Source organism: Impatiens glandulifera, chromosome 6 (genome assembly GCF_907164915.1).
Source record: "Impatiens glandulifera chromosome 6, dImpGla2.1, whole genome shotgun sequence".
Lineage (NCBI taxonomy): Eukaryota > Viridiplantae > Streptophyta > Magnoliopsida > Ericales > Balsaminaceae > Impatiens > Impatiens glandulifera.
Window position 1 is genome coordinate 4,111,100 of NC_061867.1, and position 19,910 is coordinate 4,131,009.

Consider the following 19,910-nt stretch of genomic DNA (forward strand, 5'->3'; position numbering starts at 1 on the left):
GGGTCTAATTGTTGAAGGAGGATTGTGTTTTTATTTTTAACAAGTTTAGTTGAACTCAACCATGAAGGGATTATGGTTGCTAAATCAAGTATACCATCATATGAGTATTAGGTTCGAGTCCGTCTTACGAAAATTTCGATCACGAAAATTTTGATCGTAAAAGTTTAAAACGTGGTTTCCTTATCATTTGTGTACCGGACCTTAATAAGCTTAAAAAGTTGTTTTCTCACTTCTATGTGAGAGACCGGTCTAGTAAAATACGCTTAGGCCTTGTTCGGTTTGGGCTATTTAAATAACCCAATCCACTCAAACAATATTTTATTTCTCTCTCATCAATTACATCACTCAATTCATTACCTAATTTATTATTTTGTTATTATTTATCAATATCTTTAAGTAATTTTTCAAAATATTTTCACTTACTCAAAATCATCTCCCATCAATATTTATTTTCCTCTCTCGGTTATTATAATAATCCAATCCGAACAAGGTCTTATAATAAGAAATAAGCTCATTCATTAACGTTGCAATTACTTTCTCATTCTCCGAAAAAGAAGCATAACATAATGTTCTAAAATTTAGATTTTGGGTCGAGAGTAACCCAAATATTCGGGACAACTTTCTTAGACCGAAGAACACACAGAAAATAATAACCCAAATCGCCTAAATTTAAGTGTTATTGATAAAAACTAAACCCATATTCCGATCACTAATCTATTATTTGACTTGACATGATTCACATGAATGCACCTTGTCTTTTATGCAATCCTTAATGGCTGGTTTCATCTTGTGTTATTCAGGATATTTTTATATGAGATTTTACAAATAATAATTTGATTAATAAAAAAGTAAGTTATTTAATATTTGTTTGAGATAAATTATTAAAATACTTTTTTAAATAAAATTAAAGTAAAAATAATTGATTGTATTTTAATTAATGAGGGTGATTTAAACATTAAAATAATATTGATATTACAAAAAAAACATAAGATAAGGTGACTAACTAGTTCACATGTCTCTTCCACATTTAAATTAACGTTGCTTGTTTGACCCATTTTCTAACACTTTTCTTACTTTGATTTTGCTAGATTACTTTTTTGTCAAACTATTTTAACTACCTCTAACAAATATGTAAATATAAAATTAATAAAAACTAAATGATAGACTTCCATTTTAAGCAAACCAAATGGGGGATTTACTTAGGCACTGATCATGCCAATTTTAAAACACTTTTTTGATTTGAAATTTTTAACAAATTTATTCTCTTTAATTAATTATATATATATATTAACAAATTTAATAATATATTTTTTTTTCAAATTCAACTCCACTCAATTTCATCTATTTTCGTATAGAACATATTTTATCTGTTCAAGTAAGAACCATATCCGAATCCTCTAATTCTAGAAGGTGTTTTCAAATGATCCTACATCAATAATTTTTTTAATAATAATAGTACCAAAATCTTAAAAAAATTAATAAAAACAAGGTCATTCAAAACCATTAGCATAATTTGAAGCCAATAATTTAATATATTTAAAGCAACTGTCAGCTTTCAAGCTTAGTTTGCATGTTGAATTGTGAATATAAGATCACAATTCTTAAATTTGATTCTGTTGGAGGGTAGATGTACCATCTACAAAGAAAACAAAACACTATTATTGAATTAAGAGTAGTTAATAATTATGAGATTCTTAAATCTTCTTTAATTTATAAATTACAATTTGATCGATCGAATCCTTCCTAAAACTCATTTGTTTTCAAGAATGGCCCATTTCGTATGTCGTCATGGATGATTGTGTCGATGATGAAATGATTATGGAAATATTATTGTTTATAATCTATCAAAATTTGCGTAAAAATATTTTAAAAAAAATTAACACTATACCAAACAAGAAAATAAACCCAAGATAAGTAATTACTCATATAATTAGTTAATTAAAAAGATTGATATATTAATATTAATTATTAATTGGAATCCAGAGACCATATGTGCATATATATAGTCCAATTGATATAAAACTAAGCATTAATATCTGTTACTTGACTAATGGAATAGTTGAAAAGTCCATAATAATAATTTGTTAATAGTCAAACAAAGCTTAAATACAAATTATAAAGGATTAATTACAATGAAGAAAAAGAGTAACCAATGAGTTCAATTCAAATATATTTTTGTAATGACCTTAAGTACTTTCTCTTAGAGTATGTTTTTATACAAATAAAGAAAATAATTATTTAAGTTGAAGAAGAATTACTTTGAATTGTACTAATATCTTAAATAAATAAATAAATAAAATTAAGTGACAAAATTATTTAAGTTGTCATGGTTAACATCTTAGATCTTATTCAACTATGATTTTATTATTAAAGTCATATTTTTTTATAAAATGGATTTATATATATATATACATAAATAAAAAAAATAATAATAATTTACGCATAAAAACAAACTATGATATAAAAAAAAATCACAAAACATAAAAATAAGAAATATAAATGTGTTAGTTAACTTAACATGTTATCGAATTCGTAAATTCTCAAATGAACGATTAACTCCCGATCGACACCACCACTGCATTTTTAGAACGAATATAAGAAAACATCATAATAATAACATTATAATTAATATGCAACGAACGACTAAGATCATTAAAAATTTGACGATTTTTCTCCAACTATACAGTATACAAGAAAAATAATCGAGATGAAAACTCAAATATGTAGAAATGACATAAAAGTCGTCTCAATTTGAATTTCTCAACAACTACTCAAAAACTAATACTTAATCAAAGACTCCAAAGAAACGTTTCATCCAAAAAATGAGATATTGGATTAAAAATTTTGCATCACAAATCTTCTCTCAACAAAAATCATATTAGAACTCTCTAGTTACGGTTATAATTGCTTTGAACTCTTAGGAAAACCACTAGACCGTTTGATAAAAATAATTATGATAACGAGAATCGAACTCAGGACCCTTGGGTGAAAACCAAATATCTCATATCTCTAGCGAAACCACTAAATCGATGATAAAAATAATTCTGATTCTGGAAACGAAAATGCGTCCCATAGGTGAAAGCTGTACATCCTAATTGGACATCAGATCTTTCTTTATATACAAAGAAGGAGATCTTAAATGAAATCAAACCCAGGTCTCCTGGGTGAAAACCAGATATCCTAACCGCTGGACGACATCAGATCTTTATTTACATCCAAAAAATGAGATCTTAGATTTCCTTTAATAGAACTCTCTAGTGAAACCACTAGATAATGATAAAAAATAATTCTGATTCTGGAAACGAACCAGGTCCCCTAGATTATACATAACTGTTGGAGGATATCAGATCTTTCTTTGGATATCTTTATATCCAAGAATGAGATTTTAGATGAAATATTTTATTCTTAAAACTTTTTTCAACCAAAATAATATTAGAACTTTGACACTTGTTAAAACTCTCTAACGAAATCACTAGATCGATGATAAAAATATATATGATGTCGGAAATCGAACCAGGTCACTTGAGTGAAAGCCCGATATCCTAACCGCTGGACGACATCGAATCTTTCTTTACATTCAAAAAACGGAATCTTAGATAAAATCTTTTATTCTTAAAACTTCCCAACAAAAATCATAATAGAACTCTCTAGTGGTTCATTAGATCGATGATATAATTTTTATTCTGGAAACGAACTTGAGTCTTTGTGTGAAAGTGTATATTCTAATCGCTAGACGACATGAGATCTTTCTTTATATTCAAAGAATGAGATCTTAGATGAAATTTTTATTCTTAAAACTTTTTTCAACAAAAATAATATTAGAATTTTGACACTTGCTTAAAACTCACTAGCGAACCCACTAGATCGATGATAAAAATGATGATAAAAATAATTCCGATGCCGGGAATCGAACCCGGGTCCCCTGGGTGAAAGCCAGATATCCTAACCGCTGGACGACATCGGATCTTTATTTATAACCTTGGGTGATAACCAAATATCAATTATTCCTTATTAAATGTAATCAAAATCAATCTAAGGCTTAATTCAAAATACAATATCATTAATACAAAATTAAACATTAGAAATACAAAATACAAACATAAGTTTTAAAATTGGATTTTATTCAAGTTTTATGTTTCACCAACTAACTAGTTAAAGGTAATGGTAATTAATTTAAGAGACTATGTCAACTTGGATGGCAATGAGGTCGTTCGGGAGCGGGAATGAATTTATCATTCCAGTTCTGTTTGGTTTTGGAAATCCTACGAGACAACGTTAATAAAATATTTATAAAAAAAATTATAAACAAATTTTAAATAAAATATATAGTATAATATATTAAAAATTTATATTATTATAAAAAAATAAACTTACCACTCTTATAAAATATAATGAATAAATAAATATATTAGTGATTTAATATATTTAATTATGTTTATATTGTTCGAGGCGGAATCAGGGTGATATTGGAGCGGGGTGGGGGACACAAATACCATTCTCGCTCAATTCCCGTTCGGTTTCGAGAAAAATTGTTCCAAACAGGAGAATTCGTTCAATTTTCGGAGGGCAATTTTAAATTGTCATATTTAATATCAATTCACTTGTGCATTCTTAATTTGTTAATGAAACAGCATATAATTCTATTATATAAGTTGTTTACTAGAAGTAAAAAAGATTCAAAAGCCTACAAGTAAATGTCTTTACCATAAAATTTTGTTGTAGTCTTTGATAGTAATCTTTAAATAAAATTTGTACATCCTTATTTAATTAATATTTTCTTTACTAGGGTCTAAAGTGACGGTTGCCTACTATTTTATTTACTGTATTTATCCGTTTCCAAGTTTTAATTACGATTCATTTCAACCCTTGTGACATTTTAAATATTTTTCTTTCTTACACCTTCTTCCTTTGACTTTTGTTATTTGTTCTATTTTGTTTTTACACGTTTTCTAATAATTACAAAATGAAAGGAAAAGAAAATGATTTTCTTATAAGGTTCATTCATGACCATCAGAAATTTGAGTCGTGGCAGGCTTAAAAAAATAACGAGAAAATTATTGATAAAATGATGGATAAATGTTAGTTTTGTATTTTTTTAATAATTAAATAAAAAATAATAAAATAAACTAAAAAAATTAAAGACATTAGAGGCTGGTGTCACAATTTTACTGAAGTCACCCGAACCCCTTCATAGATTAAACGTTTCAATTTGATAGAATAAATGATTAACTATTTTCTTACCAATTAAAGAAATGATTTAACTCCATTGTAGTAACTAAGTATTTGATTGTTTTTCATTCTAAGCAGAGTTATTTAAAGATTTTCTTGAGAATTTTGGATAATGTTTTTCCTTATATCAAGGTTAATGTTTGTTTTGCATCAACAAATTAATAAAATACAATTGATTTTAAAATGGGTTACTTAATTGTAGACACAATGTGTGACAAAATATTCGAATATCCCCATTGTTTTATCTTAAATTAAAATTTGTTGTGGACTGAAGTTTAAACATTCTTTTTTTGTTCCACTAGTTCTTTTTTATTAAACACATACAATTTCAAATTAAAACTAAAATAAAGATTTGTTCTTCCATACATGAAGATATGTATTAGTCAGCAATTTGACCCAATATTTTCATATTATGACATGAACATCACCTAATCCCTACATGACTATGTAATTTCCCCTAAATTATGACCTCAAGATCTATAATGGTTGATGGACAACTTTCATTTGCTTGTTATGTGGGCTAAAATTGAGAAGATCATGACACAAGCACAAGAAAATGACATCTATTACACGCATTCTAACTTTCTAAAAAAAGAAGGAAAAAAATGATATTTTATAAGATTAGTAGCTAACATTTTTATTTTTTATTTTTTTTATGTATTCTTGAGTTTTATATGATTTGGTTCTAACTTATTGGTATTCAAGGCATAACATGTAACAAATTTCATAATTTTACGATCAATCACAATTTCAAATTCCGTTGTATATATTTTGATAAACAATTCCCGAGTTTTCATTGTCTTCCTTTTATCTATTTTCTATAGTAGATTTCACAACATTTCGGTGATAATAATTCACGTACTAATTCCATTAAGATATGAAATACAAACAAGGTGAGAATATTTTAAAGGAAGTATGCTCAAATACATGCTAAGGATCAAACATTATTTTTATAGTGAATTTGTTTTATTGTACTTTATTTTTGGGTTATTTATAACATAGTATTGTGTATACTTTTGAGCTCAACATATTGTTTTTTTAATATTAAACTTATCTATGTGAATAAACAAGATATTATAAAAAAAAAAAAATCATGATCTTGAATTGATTGAATTTCAGTTTTAGGGAAAATTTTAAATGATAGGACTATCAAACAAAAGATGTTTTAAGTTTTTCTAACTTTTTCTCAACACAATTGGCATGATCCTGGTCTAGATACCATTTTTTACTACCAAAACTTTTCGTCTTTATTTTTGTTCTTTATATAACGTATTAGAGAATCTGTTTATATTTTCTGTTTTTCACATTGAGTCTCTCAACAATGCTATGACGACACGTATTATACATTTTATTTTATTGATTTCTCTAATAGAAAATTGTGACATTCACGTTGACTATTGTTTATTCAAAAAGGATTTCAATTTGATAAAACAAAAAATAAAATAAAACTATGTGACATGGGTGGTGACTGGTGATTCATAATATATGTTTTATTTGTTATAAAACAAGAAGAAGAAGACAAGGAAATATGAAATTGAACCATGCAACCATCGTTTTCTTCTTCTCTTTTAATATTTTATTGGCTATACACCTAATGTATCCTTTACAATATCCCCTATATAACCATTATCAACCTTTCCTCAAAATTTAAGTATTCAACAAATTATTGCTATAGTCATCTAATCTTTCTTTCTTTTCCCATTAGTCTATGCAAAAATGGGAAGATCCCCATGTTGTGATGAGATTGGTTTGAAGAAAGGGCCATGGTCAGAAGAAGAAGATGCAATACTTGTGAATTACATCGAGAAGAACGGCCATGCCAGTTGGAGGGCACTTCCGAAACATGCAGGCCTCAACAGGTGCGGAAAGAGTTGCAGATTACGATGGAATAACTATCTTCGTCCAGACATCAAAAGAGGGAATTTCTCCGATGAAGAGGAACAACTCATCATCAAACTCCACTCCCTTCTTGGAAACAAGTAAGAAACGTAAACATGATCTACTTAAGTTAGCCATGGTTGATCAGTTTTATGATATTTTGTTTCAATCTTAAAATGGTTTAATTTCTTCTCCTCGTGATGTCAACTTGCTTAGAACATGAAAAATAAAAACTTACTTAGAACATGTTTAGTTTGTATTATATGTTGTGTATTTCAATGTTAGAGTTTTTAATAAAGGGTATAATATTTTTATTAATCTATAAAAACGCTATATAAAATTGTATAATCACAAGTGAAACGATCAAACAACATTGACAAAACAAATTAAGTTAACTTTCTATTGATTATAGAGAATATTTTGATTAAAAAATCTCATATGTATTAATTTTCAGATGGTCGAGGATCGCCACCCATCTTCCAGGACGAACTGATAACGAGATAAAAAACTACTGGAACACACACCTCGGAAAGAAGCTTCTCAAAATGGGTATTGATCCGAAGACCCACGAGCCACTACCACCAAAAGTCAATTTCCTTGAAGACCTTAACAGAATGCTACACGTTCAAAACTTTACCAACCTAATGAAGTTATTGGGTCAAGACAATGGTTTTATGCCACAAGCTAACTTGTCATTAGCTCATCTAGCAAACGCAAAACTTATGCAAACCATAATGCCCTACCAAGTTATGAATGGGAATAATCTTTTGTGTGACCTAAAGAGTAGTTCATATTTTGAAGGAGGAAATCTCTACAATACGATTTCGCAACCTAGCCTTCAACTCCCCAATTTGGACCATAACACTCCGTTTTTCTACAACTCATCCGTCGACCCTTCAACAAAATCAGATGTCGGATATGCTCAACACGACAATATCCAAATTCCGATGCCTCACAATGAAAATTCACTGCCACCGTTAGTTGAAACCTCAATGGATCAAACGGGGAACAACCAATTACCATTCGACTATTTTCCTTTAGACAATGTTTGGTCTTATTCGGAGTTCGACAAGTTATGTAACAAAGAAATAATATTTCCCTAGGATTATGTCTCCAACATGGGAGCTAATTAGTTTTTGTAATTGTTCATTTTAAAGTATTTTAGTTAGAGGTATGTAGGAATATAAACTAATTAAGATGTTCAAATATGTTTGTTTATATGTGATTTGGTGTTGATTGATAATAATAATAATAATAATAAAACATTTGTACATTTTAGTGACACATTGAGACAAGTTGGAGATGTTATAAGTCAAAAAAATGAATTCAATTTGCAATGTTTTATTTTCCAAAGAAGAATCAATATTAGTAGATAAGATTAGTTGAGACTAATAAGTGTAGAGCAGTTGTTTAGATAATAATATAAAATGAGTTAGTTTTTAGCAAACTTCAACAAGCTAAAGCTACAGGAGAGACAATGACTCATACATCTCAATTATGTATGGCCTACATTGATTCTCCAAAATCAATGTTTGTTTGGATTTTTTCTTTAAAAATGTTAACCAAGTCTTGAACTCACGATCTTATAGTCATGAGTTTTCCGCTAAAATATTGAGCTAAACGAGTTCTTTGTAGGGAAAGTACTATAGAATCTATGAGGGTAATTGGTTCGTTTCGATTGACTTGTACACCAATATGCACAACAAAACTGTTGAAGTTGGATTTCAAACCGTCGATTTCAGTTTATTGGTCGGTTCAATTTAATCAATTAGAAATTAATTCGATTAGTTTAGTCGGGTTCAATCAGTTCCAAAATTATTAATAAATAATAAGATTATATATATAATTTGTGTTTAAAAATCTTATAACAACTATATATCATTAAAATTAAATAATAAATATGGATATATTATAGTTGAAAAATATATATTTATAAATTATAAGTGATAACTATTAATCATAATCGGTCAGTTTTACGGTACTAAACGAATCATTTTTTACAATTTAATAGTGTAGTTTATTTCAGTTCAACTCAATTTAGACGATTTGGTTAATTTTACCTCTACAAAGTCTTATTTTTGTTTTTTTTCATCATTTAATTATTTAAATTATATATTTACAACTACTAAATTGCTGTCGGAAATTAAGGCAAATGATATCAATTCTAGGTACACTAATATGTCACACCTGGATTGATATAATTTTTTATATGCAAAAACATAGCCAAATGATATATTCGGGGGAAGGAAATTAGAAAACAAATCTATCAATTAGTTCAACTAAAACAATATTTTTTTAATAAATTAATATTTAATTTTAGTCTTAACCTCGTGGGACTAATATATTAGCTTAAAAAATTAAGCTAACTTATTACTAATTAAGTTAAAATTTTATTTTGCGTCATTTTTAATGTTTTTCAAGCTTATTGATAACATTTGTTTTTATCCTCAGTTTTATTTCCACTAAAAATGATTTATTTAAATTAGAGAAAAAATCATGTAAGTTTTTAAATTAAAAGGTATATGATTTTATCTTTTAGGCATGTTTAGCAAGAGGTAATGAGTGGGCATAAATCTTTAAAACTAGAAATTTAATACAACCTAGAATTAATAATTTTGGTTCAAATTCTTGGAATAATCATTTATTTATTTTATTAATATTTCAAGAAAACAATATGATTGTTTTGTTAATTTGAGATGAGATTTACCCTTTAAAAATTTATAAAAGTAAAAGCAAAAATTAATTTTCTCTCCAACCCCAACAATCTTCTGCCAACTCCCTAGCACTCACTTTCACATTTACTACATGATTTTCCCCATCCAACCCCAAGACAAAAAGTTGAATAAAATACAAAATCAAGATAAGAAACTTTTAAAAAATAAACCTCAATGTGTGGAAATCATTTGTGATTATTATCATAACATTTATTTTAAAAATTATTTGTTTGAGATCCATATGTATAAATATATTTGACTATTCATGGAAGTGACATAAAACAAAACAAAAAAAAAAACATTAACCCACTAAAGTACCTAAATTAAAACAATATATATATATATAATTATTTGGATGAAATTTCCAAATAGGTTCTTAGGTGAGTGATCAAAACAAGGTGAGTTGATTGTTATAGTTAAAGAAATAAATGGCTAGAATTAAATTGAGGAGAAAAAATGGAGCAAAGTATGTATCCCAAGCCTAAATTTATATGTAAATAAAAAACAAATTTCAGCATATTAATCATTAATCCTCTTTTTCACACCAAAAAATCTTTCAATGAGATATTTATTCTTCAATTAAAAACATTTTAAATTAAAGTTTGAGATATAACTATATAAATAGTCTTATAAGAACATTTAATTTAAAAAAATTGAAATTAAAGAAGAACTAACATGACACCATAATTATGGTCTCCTGCTTAAACTTAAAACGCTTTCAGATTGAATCGAACCCGTGACTTTTGATCTTTTAAGTCGACTCTAAAAACATTTAGTTATTTATCATATACATATTTGTAATTATTTTAATCTTAAAGTTGTATTAATAAAATGTTTACAATAATTTTAAAAATAATACCATTTTCCCCAATAAGTTATCAAAAGATTAAATATGTCAAATTCATTCAAATTAAAAATACTATAAATTAAATGGGTTTATAATTATGAGTAAAAAAAATGTGTATATTAAGTGATAAACATATAATTTTAACTTCAATTGAATGGACTGATAAAGCTAAATTCTAGAAAAAATAAAATTGTAAAGACTTAAAAGAGGGTTATAAAACAAAAACAAACTAAAATATATTATGATATTCAAGGATAAATACACTTTATTTTATACATAAATCAAAATCCGATGTCGTCCAGCGGTTAGGATATCTGGCTTTCACCCAGGGGACCCGGGTTCGATTCCCGGCATCGGAAAACTTTTTTATTTTCATTTTTTCATTCTCAAAATTATGTATCAATAATACATTGTGTATGGAAATTCAAAGTAATACAAATAAAAGTTCTTTCTTCAAAATACAGATATAAAGTGAGGAAAGTTGAAGTCACACATGGAGAATATGGTTATGGTTCAGATGGAGAGGTATTGTATTTGTTCAATATGGTTATGGTTGAGCTATTGTATTAAAAGTGAAATCACCCATTGACATTGATGAAAATATGAATCGGATCATTTGGTGATGCTTCTTTACTTTATAAATGAACACAAGAAGGACAATTGATGTTTTTTTTTTATATGAATGAATTTATATTCTATTAAGAGATTGAATCTCATGCTGGCTATATATTTAGTTAAGCAAAAACATTAAGGAAGATACTAGGGTGTAAATGAGTCAGAAGGTGTAAATGAGCCGAGTCACTCGTGAGCCGCTCGGTGAAAGTTCGGTTCGAGTTCGGTCAAAATCAATTTTGAATCGATCTCGAGCCAGTTCGTTTAAGATTTGAGCTAAATTCGAACTTAGATAAGACTCGCGTCATGGCTCGTCGACTTTTTTTTAGCCTAATCATATATATTTTAGAATAGACTTTATATTAACAAAATACATAATTATATCCGACAATATAATTTTTTTTTGTTAATCATTATACAAAAATATTATATTACTTAATATAACATAAAATATAATAGAGTGAGAAATATTATCGATATTATAGGTATATCAAAAACATCGTTATCGCAATATATCCAGAATATCGATTTTTTTGGTATACCAAAAAAGTAAGGAATGATATCGATACCAAAATTATTGGAACGGTTAATGTATGAGATTTTTAATATTTTGGTATATTAAGATATACCAAAATAGTATTTATAAATTAAAAAAATTATATATTACATAATTCTTATAAACAAAACTAATATTAATTTAATTACAAAAATATAATTTTTGAAAATTAAATCAAAATATAATTATACTTTAATATATATCATCTCAATAAAACAATTTTATTAATGAAGTATTGTTATTTTTGAAAAACTCTTTCTTCCATTATATTTTTTTAATATATTTAAATTCGAGCATATATTATATGATATATATTATATGATTGAGCCAAATTTGAGCTTAATATTAAAAGCTCAATTAAGCTCGAGCCAAGTCAATAAAAAACGAGTCAAGCCGAACTCGAAACGAGACTATTTCGAACTCAGTTAGTTAAGACAAACACTCCCAAATGCAACCCTACACACAATTTGATCCTTCTACTCCTAGCATTATTGGAAAAATTTTGAAACCCATAATCCATATAAAAAATAAAAATAAAAACAGTTTTTTAAGAAAGACACAAAAAGAACCCCATATATATCTATCTATTCTTTACCAAAACATGACAACAAGCAACTAAACTGTTCTGGCCTGTCATATTATAAGGAACAAGAATTGACACCCTGAAATACATTCAAGTCATGAGCTAAATAACTCAAACAAACACCAACAACAAGACCTGTCCTGTCTGTCCACCTTCCAATTTCAAACTTTAGCAAAGAAATAAAATAAACAAGATCTCAAACTTCAGCAAACCAAGCAAAGAATTTTAGCCTTTTTTAATTCAAAAACTTTAGTCTCAAATGCAAACAATTTTCTGGAATGACAGTTAGTGATTGTGATGATAATTGTGACAGAATAACAGCTTTTACAAAGGCTGGCACAGGTTTGACTAGTTTCTGGCCACCCAACCAAAAAATATGATAATATCAAACCAAGAAAACACAATTGAAGTTGGAAAATGGAGGATTCTAGACATATCAGGATATTATTGCAATCCGAAATGCATACAATAGATGTTTTCTACAAATTAAATTTTAAAAGTCACAATGAACATGCACAGGTGTTCTCAGCTTCATCCAATTGATTTGAGAAGCTCATAAAACAGATTTAATCAAATTGTAATCCAAATGACACAATGGAAGTGCAGAAAGAGACACTAAACCAAAAGAGTGGTGAGAATGATATAAAACACAGTCTAAAACAAGGAAAACATTGCCCCCAACAAAAACTAAATAAAAATGTAAAAGGGAGTAATGGGTTTTGGTTAGGCTATTGACTTTCATTTGGAACATTTAAGGACTAGAAATGTATCAAACTCTTTAGGTTTGTTTGTGCTCAAACAATGGAATTTTAACATATATGCAGATAATCTGTTTCTTAAGAAAAAAGAAGGGTATATCTCATTAGAACAGTATATATAATAAACATATAATCTCTCCCCTAAACCTATCACAAATTACTTATTCAAACCATTAAAACACAAATCATGACTTAATTGCAGAAGGATGAAAGATTTGTAGTAGCAAACCATGATAGAAAAATGACAAATTAGACTTGAGATTTAACAAAGAAAACTTTCAACCATCCATCAGGTCAAAGAAACGATTATGGCAAGTACAATCATCAAAGTACCTTAGGAATGTACACTGTAATAATAAAGAAGAACACCATTGATATGCCTCCCCCTGGGAGGCAAAACTGAAAGAAATCGCCTACTTATTACTACTATACTAACCATTTCTTCTGGGAACAATGATTAACCCGCAAGCTTCTTCGCCTTCCTCTATGAAATTCGATTGATACTCACATCTCCTCTTCCCCTCCCCTTCCCAATCAGACCTGAAACGAATTCTCCTTTGATACAAGAACAAGATCACCAGCATTATCATCCCCACAGCATTCACTAGTTCCAATATTTGTATTCATCACTTCCTTCTCCTCTTTCTTAGTTAAAACTTCCCAAAAGAAATCTGATAACACTGATTCATAAGATGGCATCTTTGCATAACCAGGGAAGTAATTTATATCAATTACAAGATACCTATTACCAATACTAGTATCCCTAATCACATCAAAGTTAAAGAGATGAAGTTTCATAGCTTGTCTCAATCCACGAGCAATATCAGTAATAAATCTCAATGGAGGCATTTCAGCATGTTCCAAATCAATCGTTTCTATAAATTTATGCTCGTTTCTTTCATGAGTAGCAAGATTTGATACCTGTGAAAACGATAAGTAATTCCCCAAACTAGCCATTTTCTCCTCCAATACATCCGGCAATGATTTCCTCCTCACACATTTTACATAATCACCAACAACATAAACCTTAAATATAACACCACCATGATTAACAAATTCCTGCAACACAATCGGTGGTTTCAACTTACTCAAACCCTCCCTGTTAAACACCAGCGACATTTTATGAGATTTTGCACTTCCATCAGCAACCAAAGGTTTAGCAATTACAGGAAACGTCAATCCATTCCCCCATGCATTTGGATCCAACAGAGTATCATAATCGTAAATCAAACTCTGTTTAGGTATTCCAAACGAAACACCTTCTTCAGACTCAACTTTCAATTCCGTAACAACCTCCAGCATTGAAATCCGATTATGTAACCTCTCAATAGCTTCAGGCGAATCAATAATCAATGCGTTAGGGCTCTTTAACGAATAATCATCCAACTGCCGTAACCATTCGTCTCCAGTTAGTTTATGAAGAACACAATCGAACGGTCCTTGATCTGCTAATGGCTTCTTCTTATCGATCTGAATTAGATCGACTCCTTTCTCCTTAGCAAGATTCACAAGTGAATCTTGAATGAAACTTTGCTTCTTCTTCGGTGCGAGTGCATATCCAATAGAGAATCTCCTCCTTACAGGTTCCGCCATTGATAATCTTCTTCTTCTTCTTCTACAAGAAGAAGAATCTTTGAATCAAATTTTCAACAGTAATATAAACAGAGAATCGAAAGTTCATTATAAACAGAATGAAGCATGAAGAACAAAGAAGAAGAAATATAATGGGGGCGGATGGATTTATATATAAGAGTTTGACTAGGGTTAGGGTTAGGGTTGGATAAATTAACCATGGTTAGATTTTTAATTAGGAATGGGTTTGAGACCCACGTGGCATATTCTAATGATATTATGCTGATTCTTGCTGTACCAGATTAACGCGTACACATTAAGCCCATCCCTTAATAAGGGCTGTTGGATTTCATAATGGACGGTTTGGATTTTATTTCAGGATAATTACACCTGTTTAGTAGGTCAGGTGTCCGTAATTTATGGGTGCATGGTTTTTTTTTTTTAATAAATTAATTGTTTTGAAATATATTTAATTAATAATATTAGTTGTTGGTCTACTACTTTATCAAGTATGTATTTTAAAAATATAATTAATTATTATTACTTTCTCTTTAATTCAAATTAAAGTCACTTTATTCTATTTTTATTTACATTAATAAAATTTGGATGCCAACTCATTGGATGACAATGTATATCCTATTTTCTGTGTCTCCCAACTTCCTATGGGTATCTATATTTTTATTGACCATTATCGATTTATCGAGTACTCTATTACTCGATTAAATATTTATATGATTGTAAAGATATAAAAAAAATAAATAGAATTTTGAAAATAGTGATGAAAACAAAAAAGACATATAATAACCGATTACTTACCTATTTAGTAGATCTTGAAAAAATAACAATTTGTTGTTACTATAACTGAAGAAGAACTTTAGAATGAATGTTTAAGAGTTTTTTTTTGAAAAATGAGAAAGAGAAATAACTATTTTATATTAAGAAAAGTAAAGAGTATGGTAATAACTTATGAGAGATAAAAAAAAATATTATTGAGAATATTACAAAAATAAAGTTGATTAAAGTGTGAATAAGATAAAAATAAATAATGTATTTATTATGATATTTGTCATGATTTGGGCATGTAAAAAATCACATTTTATTTCATTAACAAAGTATTTTTATTTTTAAAATTAATATAAACGGATTTCGGGTTTCGGTTGGATTTCGCATACTCCTCATTTGGGTACATTCTCTCCCTCCTCATGCCCGACCCTAAACCCGATTTAAAATATCCGAACTTGAGTATCGCGTACCACGAATATCGGGTATATGGGTACCCATTGATATCCTACCACTCATATCTTATCCCAATGGGTGTAAATGTGAGGGGTTATGTTTAGTCGCACATTCAGATTATAGACGTCGGTTTACTAAATTTTAAATTGTTGGTTTGTCAGTTTGTTCGGTTGGATTCATTGACAAATTTATTAAAATAAAATAAATATATATTATATCAATAATCACCTATACATATTTGTCATGTATTTGAACAAATATAAAACATATACCACCTATACAACCTATACATATTTTCATGTATTTCACATTTGGTGGGGGTAATCCTCATTTCCATGAACAGATCATAGAATTGAAGCTTGTAAAGCTGGAAAAATTATGAAGAATTTAATTTTGTCAATTTTTTTTAGAATTAAAAAGCAAAGAATGAATTAAATTAAATTTTTTTTTTTTTTTAGATAAACTTGAGTCCACTTCGACCCTAACTTAGATTCAACTGATTAAACTATATGATATTATAGGGGAGTGGATAACTACGGTCAAGTAATCATTGAATGTTTTAATTTTATTTGTAGTTTTAAATTAAAAACTATTGCAATTTATTTATGTATTGAAATAATAATAAAAGTCTATGGCACTAGCTTAATTTAAAATATCAAAACTTTTGCCCTCTGACACTAGAGATAAAGTCTGCAGTCACATATAATAAATATTATTTTATTTGACCCCTTGACCTTGGTTACGTCAGAGATATTTATATCCTGCCTTACCTAATAAATATTATATAATTTTATAAGAATTTTAAATTTATTTAATATAATAGTAAATGTCATTTAGTTAGTTAATTTGTTTTAGGTACTTATTGAGTAATTTAAAGGACTTATATGTTTATTATAGTCCAGAGTTTCATTAGTTCACCTGAAAGTTCAAGAACAAAAGTAAATTAGGTGAGTTTTTTTTGTTTGTTACTAATTATAATATTTGACACTAAAATGATAGAATAAAATTTACACCTGTAATTGGGGTTTTTCTTTAGTTATTTTTTCTTTAAGACAAAAATAGGAAAATAGGAAAACGAATACAAACATATTATTTTACCGATTATCGAGCTTATGGATTCTTAAAATAAAATAACAATTGTCCGACTCCACCAATTTTCCAAAAATGAATATTAGAAAATGTAAAAATAAAATGGGACAACATATTAAGTATGTAGCCCGCAAATACACTTAATCATTTAACTAGATGCAGAACTTGTCGTTTGACGAACTCAAACTCAAGACCTTAGAGTTAGTATTCATCTTTTATTGTCGCTAGTAGGGGTGGCCAAAAAATCTGATCCAAAAGACCTGATTCATTCGTCCGATCCGATCCGGAAATATCCAAATCCGATGGATCGGATTCAGATATCGATTTGATCCGATATTTTTATCGAATTTTTGGATCATGTAAAAAAAAAATTATGATACCCAAAGTCGATCCGGTGATTTTTAAAAATAAAATAACATATTTATAATAATTACAAACCCAAACAAAAATGTCTCTTCCTTTCGTTTTCCTTCTTGTTTTCCTTTATATCTGTTTGTGAATCTGTTCTCTTTATATGGGGACCTAATTTTAGAGCTCAAATCGTCATTAATCATTGAAGGCTTGGAGGCTGGAACATATGAAAAAAATTAAAAATATAATAAAAAAATCAAATTGACGGGTATCCGGCTGGTCGATCCGATCCGGTGTTTTCGGATCGTATAATGGTCGAATACCAAGTCAGATACAAATCGTAATTTAAAAAAATAAAGGCGGATATCTGATCCAAATTACCGAATTAGATCGATAGGTTTGTCCATCCCTAATCCTAGCCGCTAGGCTAGAAGAGGAAGATAATATTAGAAAATGTAATAATATAGCATTATAATGATAAGCACTTTTATTGAAGGTTCAACAATTTCTCACAAACTACATATTTTATCATAAAATAATTAAGATTATAATTAATCCGAATATATAAGTCGCCTCAATTCAAACTTCACATCAATTTTTGTTTCAACAATTTGTCATACACGTTCCATGATCTTCGTTTTATTTTACATTCATTCTACATTTTCCATGATCTTCAACTTATATTCGTTTTTTTAACAAATACTCACAATTTTTCAAAATCGAACAAATCAAGAATGATAGTAAATACTTTTTTTTTTCATTCATATTTCCTAACCTAATTATATAACCAACCTATCTGGTCACACAAATTCTTAGGGCAGGTATTGATACACATCTAATTTATGGATACACATCATTGTCATCCTAACTAAAGGAGGGATTCAATTTTCTTTTATAAAGTTACATGCAAAGTTATTTTATTCTTGTTGTATTTTATCACGTTTTAATACCAAATTGAGCTGTACCTTTAAAGTGATGGATGATAATTCAAATTGTTCAATTCAATATTGTAAAGTTTTTTTTAACTTTTTGTCTTGAACATCAATCAATATTACTAAATAGACAATAAGGGTGATAATCATTTTAAAACTTTTAATTATAAAGACATTTTAATAGAACATTAAAATGAAAAGACTAAACATCAAAATATATTCCACTTATTATAAAAGACAAGGAGCACTAATTCATTAGCATCAAATTTTCAAAAATATCCAACTAAAGATGAATTTAAATGCCATTATTTTATTTTATTTTATTTTATTCTTTAAAAGGGTGTAATTTTATGATTATGACATAGGGGTTTATTAGTTTGACATATGCTTTTAACCAAAACAATTTATTTTATAAATTCTGGTTTAATTATAGACATATTCTGAAATACTTTGTAATAATGGAATAAATAACCTAGAGATCTCTTGTAAAAGTACATAAAAGATATAAAAATAATAATTGATTTCATAGATATTTTAACATTATTTGGCATTATACCAAATATTATATCTTACAAGGCGTGATTTCACTGATTTGGCATTTTACAATTAAACCATAATTAATGAGATTGTTTATTAGTGGTAAAATTTATTTGGCATTTTTTTTTCTTTTTATTATTGTCACACCATTAAAATTGAGAATGTAATTAAAAAAAAAATGTCATTACATTCTTTTCATTAGTTTATATGAATTAGCTCAAATACCATCAATTTTTTCCGAAAAATTCACACATCATTTTTAAACTAAATAATTTACTAACCCATCTTACACGGGATCATAAAAACATTTTTGTAATACACAATCAAGCCTCTATACAAAAAAAATATTTACTAAATTAGATATAACCCAATAATATCTACCTAACACCACTACAACAATAAGACACATAAAATAAATAAGAAGTGATAATGGTAACAAAAAAAAAATTAATAATGATATTTGAGATTAAATTGTGACTAGAATGACCTCGAAACCAAACAATACTTAAAAAGAAACTTATAAAAAGTGGACTTTCTATTCTTTTAATGGTGGGGGGACAATTATGTTTCCCACAAATATTGGCTCCCATTTCATGAGAATCATCTGTCACATATTTCATTTTCAAGACTTTTATTTCTCAACTAGTTTTGTCATATATCCATTTTTAGTATTAATGGATTATATATATTTTTTGAATAATCTCATTCCACCCATAAACTTTGAAAGAACATAAATTTAACACTAAATTTTGCTAGAGTTGGATTTTACATAGTTATTGAAAACTTGTTACTATTTTTTTTAACAAATGGTATTTCAATAAAGTAATATATCAATTAACAAAAACAATATAAACAAAATCCAAATCCAATAATATGATACACGAAAATGTGGATTTAAAGATTAATGTATTATAAGCTCGTTAGAAAGATCACATGGTGAACACTTGTGTTTTTATATTAATTTTATCATTATACTTAAATGACCGTGATTTATATCCTATTGCATTACTCTTTTC

The 19,910-nt window shown here is 28.0% G+C and overlaps 2 protein-coding genes and 2 non-coding genes across 4 annotated transcripts; 2 read left to right on the plus strand and 2 right to left on the minus strand.

Moving 5' to 3' along the window:
• Positions 1–3,892: 3,892 nt before the first annotated feature.
• TRNAE-UUC lies at positions 3,893–3,964 on the minus strand. The gene has a single exon. It is a non-coding gene; the product is annotated as a tRNA-Glu (tRNA).
• Positions 3,965–6,945: 2,981 nt separating this feature from the next.
• On the plus strand, positions 6,946–8,210 carry LOC124942945 (transcription factor MYB20-like). Its single transcript, XM_047483515.1, has 2 exons — positions 6,946–7,208; positions 7,562–8,210. Exons 1-2 carry the CDS (start codon positions 6,946–6,948, stop codon positions 8,208–8,210), a joined length of 912 nt encoding a protein of 303 aa, XP_047339471.1.
• Positions 8,211–10,955: 2,745 nt separating this feature from the next.
• Positions 10,956–11,027, plus strand: TRNAE-UUC. The gene has a single exon. It is a non-coding gene; the product is annotated as a tRNA-Glu (tRNA).
• A 2,381-nt stretch (positions 11,028–13,408) lies between these two features.
• LOC124941864 (inositol-tetrakisphosphate 1-kinase 1-like) lies at positions 13,409–14,873 on the minus strand. Its single transcript, XM_047482224.1, has one exon. It carries the CDS (start codon positions 14,768–14,770, stop codon positions 13,712–13,714), a length of 1,059 nt encoding a protein of 352 aa, XP_047338180.1. The 5' UTR covers positions 14,771–14,873; the 3' UTR covers positions 13,409–13,711.
• Positions 14,874–19,910: the final 5,037 nt, after the last annotated feature.